This window comes from Sceloporus occidentalis, unplaced genomic scaffold, assembly GCF_023333645.1.
Source record: "Sceloporus occidentalis isolate IW3139 unplaced genomic scaffold, rSceOcc1.0.p SCAF_6, whole genome shotgun sequence".
In the NCBI taxonomy this organism is placed as follows: Eukaryota; Metazoa; Chordata; class Lepidosauria; order Squamata; family Phrynosomatidae; genus Sceloporus; species Sceloporus occidentalis.
Window position 1 is genome coordinate 56,250,007 of NW_028316986.1, and position 18,784 is coordinate 56,268,790.

General features: G+C 41.3%; 1 protein-coding gene across 3 annotated transcripts in view; it reads left to right on the forward strand.

The window, feature by feature from the left end:
- HEATR5B (HEAT repeat containing 5B) overlaps window positions 1-18,784 on the forward strand; it is a 66,392-nt gene that overhangs the window by 38,113 nt on the left and 9,495 nt on the right. For all 3 annotated transcript variants that reach the window (XM_089529720.1, XM_089529719.1, XM_089529721.1), the window contains 7 exons: window positions 1,116-1,355; window positions 6,740-6,991; window positions 13,882-14,063; window positions 14,688-14,756; window positions 15,437-15,616; window positions 16,570-16,810; window positions 18,376-18,636. In XM_089529720.1, coding sequence (XP_089385846.1) covers window positions 1,116-1,355; window positions 6,740-6,991; window positions 13,882-14,063; window positions 14,688-14,756; window positions 15,437-15,616; window positions 16,570-16,810; window positions 18,376-18,636 — 1,425 coding nt within the window. The remainder of the gene's footprint in view (window positions 1-1,115; window positions 1,356-6,739; window positions 6,992-13,881; window positions 14,064-14,687; window positions 14,757-15,436; window positions 15,617-16,569; window positions 16,811-18,375; window positions 18,637-18,784) is intronic.

The following is an 18,784-nucleotide window of genomic DNA, read 5'->3' on the forward strand; positions in this document are numbered from 1 at the left end:
TTGTTAGGCTTAATAGTGCAACCTCACCTACATTTACAGTAAGATGTACTTAAATTCATCACTTATTAAGGGAGGCATACATTTAGATCCTGCCTGAGATCCTTGGATATAGGATGGGATATAAATACTTTTATTAATAAAATAATACATTTGTTTATCTTGTGTTCCATAGGTCTTTTCCTTGTTTTGTTATTTCTCATTTCTTGATATCTAGAATACAAATTTATTGGAGAAAGGTTTGGTGTTTTTTAATTTACTTGTTCATAAATGCCATTTACATTCATAGAATCCTACAGAGAAAAAAATTAGTGTTTTTAATAACTAAAATTCAAGTAATTTTATTTATTTATTATCCCACACTTCTCCTGAATGGTGGTTTAGGAGGTGGTTCACAATATGAATTGAAAGCAAGTTATGTAAATTAAAATGATTAATTAAAAAGTTGAAAATAATTAAATAACCTACCATATCCACACATTAGTACTTTAAAACAATATAATAGCATTTAAAAGCCAGAGTTCTTCTGCAGAGAAGTCTTTGTACATTTTCATTTTATCTGGGAATGTTTATTTTTAAGTTTTATATAGCTTAAATCACACCCCTGATAGTCTGTGTTATTGCAAATAACTGTACCATTCAGAATAGTTGAATGGTTATCTTCGGGACTCTACAGACAGGCATAGTGTTACTCAAAATGATTGTTCCTTGATTGTTACTGGTCCTTGAACCATTGGCTGTTAGTCCTTACTAAGTTTCTAAGAAAGGCAAACAATTGTAGCTAGTGGGAATAAATATGGTGCCTGTCCCTGTCACATTGGAGGAAAAATTTACCAATCCTACCCAGATGATAGCTTGAGAAGTGCTGCACTAAAGAAAAGTACATTCAGTTTCAGATTATGGCTACTTTTTAACAGCAGGTTGTTTACCTCAACTGTTACATTTACTGTTTTATTCTATTATTGCAAATTATTTTGAAACCAGATTGAAATTATGTCAGTGTTCTGCCTTTTTGTATTGCATGCAGCTAAATGTTTATTAAAACAATATCAGATATATATCATTTTGAAAAAATGAATGTGCATTGTTACCATAAATGTCTGCAACTTGTTTTGCAGACGTTAATTCTTTTGCTCCAGGACCTGCATTCCGAAGGGATATTCATGGTCGACATCAAGGAATTAATATCACAGAGACTGGACTTGAGGGAGTTCTTTTTGGGATGTTGGATCGGGAAACAGATCGGAAATTGTGCTCTGATATTCATGATACTTTGGGACATATGCTTTCATCTCTGGCAGTGGAAAAACTCTCTCACTGGCTACGGTTATGCAAAGATGTCCTTGCAGCATCCAGTGGTAAGGATCCAAAAATAATTGCATGAATTCACAAAGCAATTATTATAACCTATAGAAGGTTTACATTTAAATACATAGAATCATAGAATCGTAGAGTTGGAAGAGACCACAAGGGCCATCCAGTCCAACCCCCTGCCATGCAGGAAATCACAATCAAAGCATCCCTTTCCTTATGGTTTGTATATTGCTTACTCTTATGTTACAGATATTAAAATTTCATATATAGTGTGCTAAAGTATCCTCCTTTGAAATTACTGCTTCACCTCAGAAAACAAATGTAAGCAGTAAAAAGCTTTGGAAAATAGTTGGGCTTTAGTTCAGTTTTCAGAAGATGGAAATTTCTTAGCTGTGGAGCAGCCATTAATCAGTTTCTGTGTGAACATATCAGAAATAGTGTGTTTATGATTGTTTTCTTGATTGTTTATGATTGTTTTCTATTGGGGTATGACACTCAGGAAGGGAGGTATTTTGTAAACTGTCAATAAACCTACTAAGATTGATTAATCTTCCTACTGAATTTTTCATTGTAACCATCTGATCATTTTAAATCACAAACCTTAGTACAGTTCTAGATGCACATTAAATCCATTTGAAACCTAATCTGATTGAAATGATATATTCTTGGAAACTACTTTTTCTGAGCTATAACGGTCAGCCTATACATTATAACTTGTAATGTTAAGGCAGGTGCTGAATAGTGTTTTCCGCTAATGCACAGTAGCATCCTAATGTCAGTGGAGCCCTGGACAAATTTAAGAAATTCATTTGCTTTCTGAAAATTATTAATGAGGTAGTGACACATGAATAGAGAGCCAGTGTGGTGTAGTGATTTGAGCATTGGACTATGATTCTAGAGACCAGGGTTGATTCCCCCATACAACCATGGAAACCCACTGAGTGACCTTGGGTGAGTCACACCCTCATCCCCAGAAAACCTTGTGGTGTTGCATTACAGCAGGGGTAGGCAACCTTTTGGAGCCGGGGGCCGGGTTGCTGTCCCTCAGACAAGTTGGGGGGCCGAAGCCGAGGGGTGGAGCTTCCACCCTCCGGGGGCGGGGCTGCATGCTGGGGGCAGAGCTTCCACCCTCCAGGGGTGGAGCCACCCTCCAGGGGCGGAGCCTCCACTGAAGCCCCGCAAGGAGGAGGAGGTGTGTGCCCGCCCTCTCCTCCTCGGTCCCTTTCTGGACAAACACCCCCAACCTGCATTCCAAAACACACACAACAGCACATTTGTGCATTTCACACTTTGGAAGGTGACACTCTCTCGGCTTCAGAAACAGTAGTTGCCTGCCTCTCAAGCTCACTCATCATCATCACCATCATCACACTATCATTGTCAAAGCAAGGGAGACTTGTTAGCATTAAAAGCACACAAAACACGCTTTGGAAGGTGACACTTTCTCAGCTTCAGAAACAGTAGTTGCATGGCTCTCAAGCTCACTCATCATCATCACCATCACCACGACCACGACTATCATTGTTACAGCAGACCTTTTAGCATTAAATGCACTGAAACTACACAGAAATGCACTGCTCCTCCTTCCTTCCTCCTCTTTCTTCCTCCTTCCTCCTCTTCTTTCTCCCTCCTCCTCTTCTTCCTCCCTGCTTCTCTTCCTCCTACTTCTTTTCTTCCTCCTCCTCCCTCCTTTTCCTCCTTCCTTCCTCCGCCTCCCTCCTCTTCCTCTTTCCTTCCTCCCTCCTCCTCCTCCCCCCCCCACGCCTTCCTTCCCTGCCTGGAGAGAGCCGGCCAGGGCCAAGGGAGACCTTGCTGCAGAGGGGCTCCTTGGCTCTGGAAGCCCTTCCGCCGGCGGGGAGAGCCGGCCAGAGCCAAGGAGGCCTCGCTACAGCGAAGCCTCCTTGGCTCTGGAAGCCCTTCCGCCGGCGGGGAGAGCCGGCCAGAGCCAAGGAGGCCTCGCTACAGCGAAGCCTCCTTGGCTCTGGAAGCCCGCCCGCCGGCGCCAGTGACGGCCCCAGCCTCACAGAGGCCCACTGCCGCCGTCTGAGCCCAATTTGAGAGCTCCGGCGGCTGCAGCGGGCCTCCTGGAGGCTGAAGTCTCCTGCGACCTCTTCTGTGGTCGCGCGAGACTTCGCCCCTGGGCGCTGCCATTTTTTCGTCCAAAATGGAGGCGAAGTCTCGCGCGACCTCAGAGAAGGTCACGCGAGACTTCGCCGCCATTTTGGACGAAAAAATGGCGGCGTCCAGAGCAGCAAAAAGCCGTGACCGCAGCCGGCGGTGGCAGCGGCAGCAGCCGCAGTCGGGGGCCGCTCCAACGGCCTCCGCGGGCCGCATCCGGCCCGCGGGCCGGAGGTTGCCGACCCCTGCATTACAGACATCATAAGGAGGAAATGGCTTGAAGGTAGAGAACAACAACACATGAATGAAAGGTTTGAGTCACTGAGCTCTTAATTATTATTATTATTACTTCTGTGAACATTTTTACTAAGTTTCTCACTGTAGTGTGCATTGAACTTTTGACTTCTCCTTACTTTTGATACTTTATGTTGCATAGTGCTATTATTTTAGACTCCTGTCAATTATTTCTCTTTGCTCTTGCAAATGACATGTTCTGCCAGTATTTGTATCTTGTTCAACTATTTCTTCTTTATCGTGTTTGGGCATGATTTTGACATTTTGGAAAGGTCTGGATACTATTTTATTGATATCAAAGCAATATCATGTATAGTTTTTAAGAAGGTAAGTATAGGCATTTTATACCATGCCTCATCCCAGATCTAAAATTTTAATGATGATCTTATAATTCCATTGTTGGATTTGCAGCTGATCGTTGTATTAATGATCCCCTTTCCCTTTTGTTTTATATTACTTGTGGTGGTGGGATCATTAGGTGGAAGTGACCATGTTCTCCTGGAGTTTCTTATACAGTGGAAAGGAGAAGCCAGGCATAGTCAGACACACATTCTAGGCTTTAGGAGAGTGGATTTCAGTAAACCTAGAGAAGTATTGAGGGTGATCCCGTGATCAGAAATACTAAAAGAGAAGAGAGTTCAGGATGGATGGGAGTTTCTCAAAAGGGAGATACTGAAGGCACAATTTCAAACAGTTCCAGTGACAAAGAAAAATGGGAGGTGTCTCAAGAAACCAGGATAATAATAATAATAGTAATAATAATAAGTTTTATTTATAGACCGCTATTCCGCAATGATCATAGCGGTGTACAATAAAAATTGCAATACAATACAAAAAATTGCAAGGCCTCTCTCCCCCTCAAGATGGTGGTCGGGAGGAGGGCTCTTAGTCTTTCCAGGCCAGGCCTTGTCTCTCCCCCTCAAGATGATGGTCGGGGGGAGGGCTCTTAGTCTTTCCAGGCCAGGCCTCGTCTCTCCCCCTCAAGATGGTGGTCGGGGGGAGGGCTCTTAGTCTTAGGATGGATGACTAAGGAACATTCAACTGAGCTAAGTTTGAAACGGAACATATATAAGAAATGAAAAAATGGGGAAATCACGAAAAAGGAATTCAAAGAAATAACAGGCACGTGTAGGGGTAAAGTCAGAAAAACTAAAGCGCAGAATGAACTCAGGCTTGCTAGAGAGGTTAAAAACAATAAAAAGGGCTTTTTTTAATATGTCTGTAGCAAAAGGAAGAAGAAGGAAATGGTAGGGCCACTATGTGGAGAAGATGACAAAATGCTAACAGGGGACAGAGAAAAGGCAGAATTACTCAACACCTTCTTTGCCTCAGATTTCTCAGAAAAGGCAAAGGGTGCTCAACCTGAGGATAATGGAGCAGAGGACAGAATAGGGGAATTTCAGCACAGAATAAGTAAAGAGATTATACAGGAATACCTGGTTAATCTAAATGAATTTAAGTCTCCAGGACCAGATGAACTCCATCCAAGGGTATTAAAAGAACTGGCAAATGTAATATCGGAGCCAATGGCAATAATCTTTGAGAACTCCTGGAGAACAGGAGAAGTCCCAGCAGACTGGAGGAGGGCAAATGTTGTCCCCATCTTCAAAAAGGGGAAAAAAGAGGATCCCAACAATTATCATCCAGTTAGTCTGACATCAATACCAGGAAAGATTCTGGAGCAGATCATTAAACAAAGAATCTGTGAACATTTAGAAGGCAATTCTATAATCACAAAAAGTCAACATGGGTTTCAGAGAAACAAGTCATGCCAGACAAATCTAATCTCTTTCTTTGATAAAATTACTTGCTTGGTAGATGAAGGGAATGCTGTGGATATAAGTATATCTTGATTTCAGTAAGGCCTTTGACAAAGTTCCCCATGATATTCTTGCAAACAAGCTTGTAAAATGTGGGCTAGACAAGGTAACTATTACATGAATTTGTAATTGGCGGACTGACCGAAGCCAAAGGGTGCTCAACAATGTCTCCTTTTCATCCTGGAGAGAAGTGACCAATGGGGCTCTGTCCTGGGCCCAGTGTTATTCAACATCTTTATCAGTGACTTGGATGACAGAATTGGGGGCATACTCATCAAATTTGCAGATGACACCAAATTAGGAGGAATACCTAATACTCCAGAGGACAGGATCAAAATTCAAAATGACCTGAATAGACTAGAAAGCTGGGCCAAAGCTAACAAAATGAAATTCAACAGGGAGAAATGTAAGGTACTGCACCTAGACCGGAAAAATGAAATGCACAGATATAGGATGGGGGACACCTGGCTGAACGAGACTACATGTGAAAGGGATCTAGGAGTCCAAGTAGACCACAAGTTGAACATGAATGAACAGTGCGATGCGGCAGCTAAAAAGGCCAAAGCAATTTTATGCTGTATCAATAAAAGTACAGTGTCTAGATCAAGAGAAGTAATAGTGCCACTATATTCTGCTTTGGTCAGACCCCACGTGTAATATTGTGTCCAGTTTTGGGCACCACAATTAAAAAAGGACATTGAGGAACTGGAGTGTGTCCTATGAGGAATGACTTAGGGAGCTGGGGGAGTTTAGTCTGGAGAAAAGAAGGTTAAGATAGGTTAACACCTATGATAGCCCTGTTTAAATATTTGAAGGGATGTCATATTGAGGAGGGAGCAAGCTTGTTTTCTGCTGCCCCAGAGAACAGGACCTGGGAACAATGGATGCAAGCTCCAGGAAAAGAGATTCCACCTCAACATTAGGAGGAACTTCCTGACAATAACGGTTGTTTGACAGTGGAACACAGTCCCTCGGAGTGTGGTGGAGTCTCCTTCTTTGGAGGTCTTTAAGCAGAGGCTTGGATGGCCATCTGTCGGGGATGCTTTGATTGAGATTTCCTGCATGGCAGGGGGTTGGACTGGTTAGCCCTTGTGGTCTCTTCCAATTCTATGATTCTACTTTATTATTATATATTCTTTTGATAGTAAGATAATTTGTAATTTGTTCTACTGAAAAATATTCTGTATTATTTGCAGATATGACTACTACAGTTCCATTGGGAGGTGAAAAAGATGAAGATGCAGAAAAAAAGGATGAAATGGATGATGATATGATGTTTACAACACTGGGTGAAGAAGACAAATCAAAGCCTTCAGTGGCTCCTCGATGGGCTACTCGAGTATTTGCTGCTGATTGCCTCTGTCGAATTATCATGCTGTGTGAAAATGCAAACAAAGCCCACTTTGATCTTGCTCTGGCCCGTTCAGCCAAACTCAGAAACCCCAAAAGTAAGGAGAACTGATGGCTGCTCCTTTTCTTTTTCTTTCTTTCTTTCTTTCTTTTGTAATTTTCCTTCCCCTTCTTTTTCTTCTCCTTTTTCTTCTTCTTCTCTTCCTCTTTCTTCATTACAGTTATCATCATCATCATCATGATTTTTGTTCCCTTTTTAGGTTAAAATAATGATTCACAAAGCAAATATTACCACCACCTGGGTGGAAAGATCCAGGGGGTGCTGGGGGCAAAAAGGGGCATCAGTCAAAGTACTGGAGTGCTAGAAAGACAAGGTGAACAAGCAGCCTTTAGGACCATGGTGGGGATGAGAAATTAGAGCATGTGGTGGTGAGAGAGGAGTGGCAGCAAAAAGAATCTTTCACATTTGAGCCCCTGCTTAGGCTTTTTGAGTTTTGCTGAGACTTGGCTTGCATGTTGGAGTTACACTGCTGTTCCTACTTTCTTTTGTTGGATGGGGTGAGACAAGGAGAAACAATGTTTGTGTGGTGTGGGGAGAGGGGACAACTTGAAGTTCTGTGGGAAAGGCATGTCTCTGGGGAAGGAGGGGAAGGGGTATTCAGGGTTGATTCTTCAAAAGAGCCCTTTGCCTGTCTGGGATTGAGAGCAAGGTGGTAGCTGCATTAAGAGATATTGGGAAGAATAAATAATCAGAAACAGACACTATTCCAATAGAATTGCTATAATCCATTGCAGTGGAGGACAGGAGTCTTGGAGATGTCTCATCCACAAAGGGTGCCATGAGTCGAGGTCATCTCAAAGGCGGCTAACATGAACAGCAACATCAAGTGATGCATATGTATACAATCACTTCTTGGGTAGCTTGAAGAAGGTAGAAGGCAGTAGAAAATGGAGAAGATTGCACACCAGATGGATAACCTCAAACAGGGAGGTCACAGGCCTGAATTTAGTGGACCTAAGCAGAGCAGTGGAGGATAGGGGGTCTTGGAGAAGTCTCATCTACTGGGTTGCCATGAGATGGGACCAATTCAAGGGCAGTGAACAACAACAACAAATAGTGTGAAAGGTTCAAGTCCACATAATTAACTTCATATCTGAATAGGGTATTGCTGTCCAGTTTGTAGCCATAGTCTTTCCCAATGTGGTGTTTTAGGGTTGATATTTTTGCTCCATATGTAAACAGTGACTTATTTTCACACAGTCAGAACAGAGCAGCCAACTCATTTTCTTGATCTTGACATTTCACTGGCTAATGAAAACCATTACCTTTCCCAGTGACTGCATTAACTCAAATTAAGTCTGAAATCTGAAAATAAGATGCAAGCCCGAAACATACGGACCAAATAAAGCACCTTCTGGGCACGTTTGGGAGCATGCCTCCAAACCTCCCAGAAATCACTCAGAGGCCACCTAAGGTGGCCCAAAAATGAGTGGCAAAAAGCTGCTCCTGCTGGTGGCCTGTTTGGGACCACAGCAGCAGACAACTTCAGCACTGCAGCATCTGTTCACCACGGTCCTGGAGCAATCGTTTTGCTCTATCTGCCTCACCTTATGGTCTTCATTAACTATTTGCCTATTAGAAACTACTTTCTCGTAGTGCTATTAAAGCAAAGGGGAAATTATAATTCTTAATCTATATTGTGGAGGCTAGACTATTTTAATATGTTCTTGTACACATATGCTCACTCCACCTTTGCATCCCTTGCTACATTTTAGCTTTACAGTTTGTAGTTTGTTTCACATCCTAGTTTATGTCAAAACCTATAACCAACATTTTCTAATTCAGACAGAACAGAAAATTGTGGTTAGTTAGCTCAAGAAATCTTAAGGGGTTTTTTTTGCATTTTTTTTTATTTATGATTAACAAGACATACAAATTTTATAGAAACATAAAACATATAAATCAAATAAACATATAAAACATCGCTTACTATTTGATGTTCTTTTGGTGCCTGTTTATCAAATCATTTCCTCTATTGCTATGTACTGTATATGCATTATCCTACTTGAGAGTAGTATTTTCCCTGGAAAATGATTAACCATCCATTATGAAGCCAAGCCCTCCCTCCAGTCCATCTGTCTTGGTCCAGGCCTCGGAGGTAGAGAGGAACTGCTGGACCTCTTACCCTTTCCCTCCACCACTCCCTTCTCCTTCTGTGTCATGTCTTTTTAGATTGTAAGCCCGAGGGCAGGGATCCGTCTAACTAAAAAGATTGCATGTACAGCGCTGTGTAAATTTACAGCTTTTCATAAATAAAGGTTAATAATAATAATAATAATAATAATAATAATAATAATAATATTTACATTGTGATACATTGTCATTAACTATATATGTATGTATGTCTATACACTAGATACCTCTGTTTTAAGAGCATGATTAGGTTATTTAAACGGGTATACGGCATTTTCTTTCTGTCGTCATCCGTTACTTATAAATTATTTTGCAGCATGTCTGTTATTCCATTAGGGTTGTTGTTTCACATCCTAGTTTATGTCAAAACCTATAACCAACATTTTCTAATTCATACAGAACAGGAAATTGTGGTTAGTTTGCTCAAGAAGTCTTAAGTTTTGATATACCGGGAAGGGAAGAAAGAAAGAAATTCTTTCCAGCGTATCTTTGTAGTATGATCTCCAATGCCTCTTCCTTTTCTAAAACCAGCTTGAACAGCTGGAATTTCTCACTCCATATATGGTAAAAGCTTTGTTGTAAAATTTTGAACATTCATTTGGTTTAATAAGAGTACGGTGTGTCCTCGCCTTACATGGAGGATCAATTCCAGACCACCACCACCACCACCCCGCATGAGGCAAATTCCACAAATGACCAAGCCCCATTCATTTGAATGGGGTGCGCCGCTGCAGCGCACACCCATTTACCTTATTAGGGCTCACCATCCGCGTGACCTCAAATCCATGTATGGCGAGTCTGCATATGGCGTGGGTGCACTGTAATTCAGTAGTCTACAATCTCCATTGTCTCCTTTCTTGGGGAATGTAATATGTAATATATATAAGTATGCACATACATGTTTGTAAAATATAGTCTGTAGCATTTTCAGTCTGTGGACAGTTGCTTTATTTTCCAAATTTATTGGTGGGGGGTGTTGTTAGAATTTGGATAGTTTCTATCTCTATAGTTTGGAACAGCTTTATTGGTATGCCATCTGTTCATGAATTCTTCCAAGTGCTTTGAAAGCAGTTTCCACATTACTTTCTAAAGTTACAGGTTCCTTGTCAAATGGTTCTTCCTTTTGAAGGAATGTGTCATGTCTTCTGTGTATTACTTCATGGTCTTTTACAAACTGCGATATTTCCTTGGCTTTGGGTAAAAATGACAATTAACATTTTGCTGTTTTTATCTTCTTAAAGGCTTCATATTCTAATGTGCCAGTTCCTCCTAGTTGTATCCAGTGGTGGCTTTGCTGTACTGGAAAGCCTTCCTGGTTGCACAAGTTGGAGCACCTGATTTTTGCCATTGTCACCAACCTCTGTCCCATCCAAATAACTGCTCAAAAGGGTCTGGGAAACTGATAAAATAGAATAGGATATGATACAGAAAACTACAGTAAATAGATGGATTAGTGAAATTTGTATGCTTCTGTTTGGGTGTGCAGAAATTCCAGCTGTGACAATTTTCCACCTCTGCACTAAAAGAAAACCACCGTTGGATAACACTTGACTTTTCATGATGATTAACTCTTTCAGAATTCAGTTAAATTTGTCACTGAATCATCTGCAGAATGCTATGCAACTTCAATTTAATGTACAGTAGGCCCTCCGCATTCACTGCGGGTTAGGAGTGCAGAACTCCCATGAAGGTGAAAAAAGCTACATTTTTTTTAAAAAACACTCCTTTTTTAACTGAAAGAACACCTCTTTAGGAAGCTCTAGGTCCTCCAGTGTTGTTCTGTAGACAACATCCTGCAGATGTTGTCCATAGAATTGTACTGGAGGACCTGCAAATGCCTAGAGAAGTGTTTGCCTTGTGAATCTCTTGAGTCCTTGATAGTCTATGTCAGGGATAGGCAACCTTTTGAGCCGGGGTCCGGGCTGGTGTCCCCCTGACAACGGGGGGGGGGGGGGGGGATAATTAAATAATATAGGACATTTTCAAATGTAGGACACATTTTTAAAAAATGGAGGGCGTGCAAAAAATTTGATGATTTTTAAAAAATATTAATTTAAATGCATGTTTCTTAGGCATGATCAAAATGGAGGACATTTGGGCATTATTCCTAGACAGATGGCAGAAATGTACTTCCTTTTCTGCCCAACCCCCCTCCCCCCATTCCAAACAGCACATTTGGGCATTGAACATGGCTTTATTTAACATGGCAATCTCTTGCATATTTCAGAGGCTTATTGCATAACCAAACTCTTTGGGTTTCGCACTGAACATGGGTTCACATGGCTGTGCATATTGAACATGTCAAGGTGGTTTCACTGTTCTTGCACCAAGTGTACTTCTCAGAAGTGTGTACTTGGTCAAGGGACTTTGGTTTTTCTTCACTGCACATGAGTTTGTAAAAATCACAGCAATTTACATTGGCCGTGCCTCTGAAGCTGGCTCATATCACCATCACCATCACCATCATCATTGTTAAAACAAAGCAGACCTGTAAAAATGGAATGGAAATCCTCCTCCTCCTCCTGTTCTTCTTCTTCTTCCTCCTCCTCCTCCTCCTGCTCCTTCCTTCCTTCCTTCCTCCCTCCCTCCTCCTCCCCGTGCGCCTGCCCACCGACAAAGGCCCCGCATGCTTGCGCGAGGCCAATAGCCCAGCGTGCTTGCAAAACAGGCCTAAGGCCCCATGGGGCCTTTGGAGGCGGGCAAGGCGGCGGCAATCGGCGGCAGGACCGAGCTGGGGCTGGTCTCAACGGCTCGGTGGGCTGTAGGTTGCCGACCCCTGCTCTATGTCTAGCAGAGTTGTGCTGGAGGACCTTGAGATTTCTAGCGAGAACATATAAATCAAAACCACAAATAATCATATTGCAACATTCAAAGCTGCAAATGTGGAAGGCCAACTGCACCTCAGATTAATAGTATATAACAAAAACATCTTTGAATTAATTTGTGGATTAACATGTTAAACTATTAATTCATTGTTTTTTTAATGATTTTACCTAAATATCTATCTTGCAGTGGTGTGGTACATGTGCAGGCGCGCGCGCCGATCAATGAATACAGCACGGCTTCTGCGTAAACCGGAAGCCGCATATGGCATGCCTATGTATGGAGTGGGCGCGCTGTACACATATATAATAATTTGGGCTCTTTCAGAAAGGATTTTTGAGTTGAAAAACTGGTGCCCCTCAGTGGGCATATATGAGGGGGAAGTGTTTTGGAGTGTTGGGGTGGGTGTGTGGGAATGCATTCAGTAATACACCAACCCACTGTATGCTGTACTGTTTTCTGTTGTATAGTACAATGAGCCCTTGTACTATACAACAACGCTGGGGTTTGGTTCCAGGATCCCCCATGGATAACAAAATCTGTGGATGCTCAAGTCCCATTATATACAATGGCACAGTAAAATTGTGTCTTTTGCATAAAGTGGCAAAATCCTGGTTTGCTTATTGGAATTTATATATTTTGGGGAATCTTTTCAAGCTGTGGATGCTTGAATCCATAGATACAGAGGCCAACTGTATTGCTTAATATCAATTATAATATTATTTGGGGTGAACTGCACTGAACCTCTTTATAATTTTTAGTGCTAGGCTCATGGATAGTTAAACAGACTTTTCTTCAGACCTATCCACTATTTCTTTCTCCAATGTCTTTTTCCTCTCAATCATCTCCCCCTCCTCTCCTTTCACTGATTGATCTTTGTAGATATCCACTTACTGCTATACCTGCAGTGGTTCAGTGCCCACTAACTGAAATTAATTACTCATTTACTTTTTCAAACAAGGAATTTAAAGAATGAGTGAACTGTGTATGTTGGTAGGGTTGGAAAGGGAGATGAGATTAATGTTCCCCTGCTTTGGGGCAGCCTTTCCTCAGCTGACAGTTCCCCAATATGCTAGACTCCCACCATTTCCAGGCAACAATTCTATTATGGAATATGTAGTCTGGGGGATGAGGGAATTTCAGGTTGGAGGAAGGCAACTTTAGGCCAAAAAGATATTTTGGAGGAGCCAGTAACAGAAGGTGCCCCCTTACAAAGTTTATGCATCTTTGTAAACCGCTTTGATCTGTTGGAAAAGCGGTATACAAATAAAAATTTATTTATTAGTGTTTATGATAGTGAATTAATTTCCCACTTTCTAGTATTTGACATTATTAATTTAATTTTCAAACTGAACTAAATTAAACTAACATTCCACGCTCTAAACAAAAGTCATGACTTTACCGAAATCGGGTGACATTCCTTATCCATCTCCTCTTTGCACTACATCTGTTTTTATAGTCTGAATCAAGCTTTTGTTTTTAAAATAGTGGGAATAAATTGTTCCTTTAATCCCAAAGGACCAATGATTGAATCTTAGAAGCGATCACATGTTCTTTTGTGAACAATAGACACTCTAAGCTTGCTAACTACAGTTTAGATTTTCTGTGGATAGGAGCAGAATTCTATTCTATGTGTATTTAATTTTTATTTTAATTTCTCATTTAATTGTTGTCAAACTTCAGTTTAATATTGAATGTAGGTCATATTAGAAGTATTCAGTTTAACACTGAATCTGGCTTAGTTTAGAAGTATGTTAAATGAAATTAAAGCTTGACAGATCATGGCTTTTAGAGCAATGCCAGGACTTGGTTTTTCTTCTAGCTGGCTCAGCTGAGATTGGTAAAAACTGCATATCATAACGTAGCTTCTACATTAGAAGAATGTAGAATGGGTGAGAGGCAGGTTGGCAGGCATGCTGTTACAGGTACCTTTTGAAGAAACAATGTGGATTTTCTTGCTTGTGTTTTCAGATGACCTTCTAGTGCTTCACCTCTCAGATCTTATCCGCATGGCTTTTATGGCGGCAACTGACCATAGCAACCAGTTGCGAATGGCTGGTCTCCAAGCACTTGAAGACATTATCAAGAAATTTGCAGCTGTTCCTGAACCTGAGTTCCCAGGCCATGTGATTCTAGAGCAGTATCAGGCTAATGTAAGATAACCTTTGTGTTTATGGTAGTTTAAAATTGATTGTAAAATATCTCATATTAGTGTCATCTTGATTTTGAAAGAATTTTGAATTGATGATATTTGGGACAGGTGCTCTGCAGTACACACCTAGAGCACTGGAATGATAGTCAAATCAAAGAGTCTAAATACAGTTCTGGAGCTCTCCCATCTAGTGCTGGTTTCATAATTACATCACCAAAGCAGCAGTTCCTTTATTCTTCATGATGAGTTTATTCATATTTGGGAGGTTCTGGAGGGTGAAAGTGTTATCAGCTGTGCTTAGAACCACTGGCATCTTTTCCATTATTAATTACATTAGCACAAACAGTATTCCTTTGTAATGGCAATTTTAGAATGAAACATATTTAATAAAATAGTGCTGGTTTGCAAGTATGTCTGTTTTTAAAACAAGATTTTCTTCCCCAGTGAAAAAATGAGACTAACAGTTATGTATTATGTATGCCCAGTTGTTAATCAGCCTCTCTCCCCTCCATCTCCCCCAGTGGATATGCTGCTACAAAGGTTACCTAATGCAAAATATATGATATCAAAACATGGGATTTTGAGGGTCATTCCATCACACTGTTTTCTTCTTTTTTCTTTATAGGTTGGAGCTGCTTTAAGGCCAGCTTTCTCACCGGATACCCCTTCAGATATAACAGCAAAAGCTTGTCAGGTACAAAGAAGAGTATTATTGCAACTTGATTTTAGAAGGAAATCATCTTAAGGTTATGGATATAAGGGAGAAAAAGAATATGTGTTTTTATGTGCCTTCAAGTCATCTGTTGAATTATGGCAAACCCAGGAATTTCCTAGAGTTTTCTTAGGCAAGGAATACTCAAAGATGGTTTTGCTAGTTCCTTCCCCAGAAATATATCCTACACCACCTCGTATTCATTGACAGTTTCCTATCCAAGTGCTAACCAGGACTTGCTTAGCTTCCAAGATTAGATAGGATCTTCCAACCCAATAATGTAATGCTATTTATTGGGGGAATTTAAAAAGTATATAGAAACTATATATTGTCCATTTAATACACTGTTTATATATTAATAATATCTTTCTGAAACCTCCTTGATCGGTGCAGATATATTGATTGCTTTTATATTTTATCATTTTTCAAACGAACTGAGCTCTTCCTATGTGACAAATACTTCCATTTTATTATTAAAGCATTTCTGGTAGGTACATTAGGTTTAAACTCACCCTGTGACTTTCATGGGTGGGTGGATATCTGACCTTATCCAAGAGTGAGATGGTACTAGATCTACTTTAGTAGTTCTCTGTATTGTGGTATGCTTTCTTAAAAGATGGTGACAATCACAATTCAAGTGATTAAACTGGTGTGTTTTTTAGGTGTGTAGCACTTGGATAGGAAGTGGCGTGGTAAGTGACCTGAACGATCTTCGGCGTGTTCACAACCTTCTAGTCTCTTCTCTGGATAAAGTACAAACAGGAAAGGGTTCTTCCAGCCAACTTTACAGGGAAAGTGCGACTACTATGGAAAAACTGGCCGTACTCAAAGCATGGGCTGAGGTAAGCATTTAGGAATATTGGTATACCAGAAACCACTTATTCTAGCTTTTCTGTGGATTAAAAAGTGCATTAAATGCAAATATTCTAAGTAGTTAATCTTCTTTCTATCTGTCTATTGATTATTTCATTTTACAAAACATATTATATGCATGTTAACAGAAAGCATACTAGCTGCATAGTTACTGTCTGCAAAAATTCCAAAAATGCTATTTGGTTTTAAAATGCAGTAGAACAAGGTACTTTCTGCCAATAGCCATTTATTTATTCTACTTGGAGGGTGTGTGATTCTGTCTTGGATATTGCATATTGCTTTGGAAGTAGTATCATCTGCCTGCCTGCCTGCCTGCTTGCTTGCTTTACAAAATATACAGGATTTTTTGTTTATTTTTAGAGGAACACAAAGATCAATATTTCTACCTCACACATTTAAACTGAACTTTCTCTTAAACTAGTGTCTTCAGTCTTCCTTGCCCTGAAAAGAGGGGCCACCAAACACTATTCTAAGTTCTGTTTATTTTTAGGACATATTTTCTCCTTTACTGTTTACATTATTAATGAATTTTGTATTCATGAATTTTATATTAAAGAATTTGTGTTAAGGCGTTTCAGAAGCCTAAGCCAAATATGATAAAACATCATTCCAAACTTACTTACTTTCTCACATGTCTATGGTAACCATTTTTAAAAATTTATTTTGGACCGATTATTTATTTTCATTTTTAGTGAGTCCTTAAACAAACAGAACACACAGGAAGGGCTGTACTGTTCTACCACTACTGTACTTATTTTTCCATCAAAATCTGGTAGCAAAAGACACAGAGCTCTGTGTCTAATGTAATGAAACACAGATAGGAAGGGACACATTCACGGAACATGGGATACTTTCTTTCTTTTGTCAACCCAGCAAGACACAACAAGTGTCGTTAAGTCTTTGCATTAATCTTTACATAAAGGTGTATGTTGTGGCTATGAAGATTAAAAAAGAAGCAGAGACTAAACCAAAGAAAGCCATGAAGAATGGGGGTGATGATGATGACGATGACTATGGCACAGCTGATGAGCTGCCACCAGACAGTTTAATAACCCTTGTGCAACCAGAGCTCCCGGCTCTTAGTCGCCTGTGGTTGGCTGCACTTAAAGACTATGCTCTTTTGACTTTACCAGCAGAATTTGCAAGTCAGCTTCCTCCAGATGGTAAGAAACAAAATTTATCTGCCATAAAATTATTTCTGTCTATGTGAGATGCAGATAGGTCCCTGACAGGCAAAAGTAGTTTTAAGATACAATGTCTTCCATGCATGTGCTTTGCTGTGATTTATTTATACTGGAAAATTGCAAAAGACTGAAGGGCACAATCCCTTAGCATAGGGGTTCCCAACCTGGGGGTCACGACTCCTTCGCGGGGGTCGCCAGGTTGGGAATCCCCCGCCTCCCCCTCCCCTTTTCTCCGCGGGTGCCAGCGCTAGTGCAGGCACCGCGCGGGGAAAAGGGGAGGGGGCGGGGCTCCCTCCTCTTTCCCTTCTCCCTGCAAGGGCTGGCCCTGGTACAGGCACTTGCAAGGAGAAGGGGATGGGGGCGGGGCTGCCTCCTCCTCCTTCCCTTCCTTCCCACAGCTGCCAGACAGCCGCGGGGAGGAAGGAAAGGGGGTGGGGGTCCTCCTGGTCCTTCCCTCCCTTCCCGCGGCTGCCAGACAGCTGTGGGGAAGAAGGGACGGTCGGGGCTGCCTCCTCTTCTTCTCCCCACGGCTGCCAGGCAATCACAGGGAGAAGGGGACAGGACTGCAAGCCCCAGAGGCCTTTGCGGCCGGAAGTCCTGCCCCTTCTCCTCTGGTGGCCTCCCTAATTAGTTGGGAGGCTGGGAAGGGGCGGGACTTCCGGCCGCAAAGCCTGCTGGGGCTTGTATGCAGCCGAAAATCCCGCCCCTTCCTGGCCTCCCAACCTATCAGGGGGGCCACGAGCGGGACTTTCCTCCCCAATGGGGGTCGCGGCCCAACAAAGGTTGGGAACTGCTGCCCTAGCATTTATTATAACCTTTTCTTCCTTTCTTTCTTCAATACTACAGTGCTCTCTCCATTCTCGCGGACTTGGGATTTGCGCCCCTTGAACATCCTCGGCAACCAAACAGAGGGAGTTAATATAGGGCATGTGCCTGTGGCACATGCCTGTACGTCCCTATGGGAGCCTGCCTGCATTAAAGCCAATAGGGCTTGAATATGCACGTTTTTTGTTTTCACGGGGGGTGTCCGTAACGGATCTCCCCACAAAAACAGAGGGAGCACTGTACTTGCTTCAGAGATAAATGAAGAAGATAACATCCTTTGACCACAAGAAAATGCTGGTCTCAATGTAGATGTCACTTGATATCTGCAGCATCAAAATACGACATCAATTGTATGAATGAGACCGCACAATCAATCAATTTTTGGTAACATTTCAGTAATATTGTTCATACATTAATCTGTAAGTCCTCAAGTGTAAAATTGGATGATAAATGCCCAAAGGATGCACTTGTTTGTTTGAACTAGCTGAGAATACCATGTTTTTGGTGATAGTGCACCACCAGCTGAAGAATTCTGAGTGTATCTTTTTGGGGTTTTTTCCCCTCATTCTTTGGTCCATTCTGCATAGATTCTAAGATTTATATGATATCATAAAATGTATTTATTATTCTAAATACTAAGCACATATATTTGCTATTAATGTTGTTCTGTTCACCACCACACCCATACTAAAGATACAATGTAATGATTATCTTAATAGGTGGAGCATTCTACACTCCAGAGACAATTGATACAGCTAGACTGCATTACCGCAATTCATGGGCTCCAATTCTACATGCTGTTGCGCTGTGGTTAAACAGTGCAGGATTTAATGCTTCTGAAACTACAGAAGATGCATCAGCAGGAATAACTAATCCACAAAATCATGCCACATCCATTATGTTAAACCCGGCACCTGGAACACCACCTTCCACCAAACCATTGCAAGAAATAAATAAGGATAGAATGCACTTGATTTTGGGTAATATTGTGCACTTGATTCAGAGCTCTGTCACACTACTACTGTGTATTGTATGGCTTCTCAGATTGTGATAGTGCTGTTTGAGAATCCTATGCACAGAAATTTGTAAACCATGTGCTTTTTTAAAAAAATAATCCTTTACTGTTAA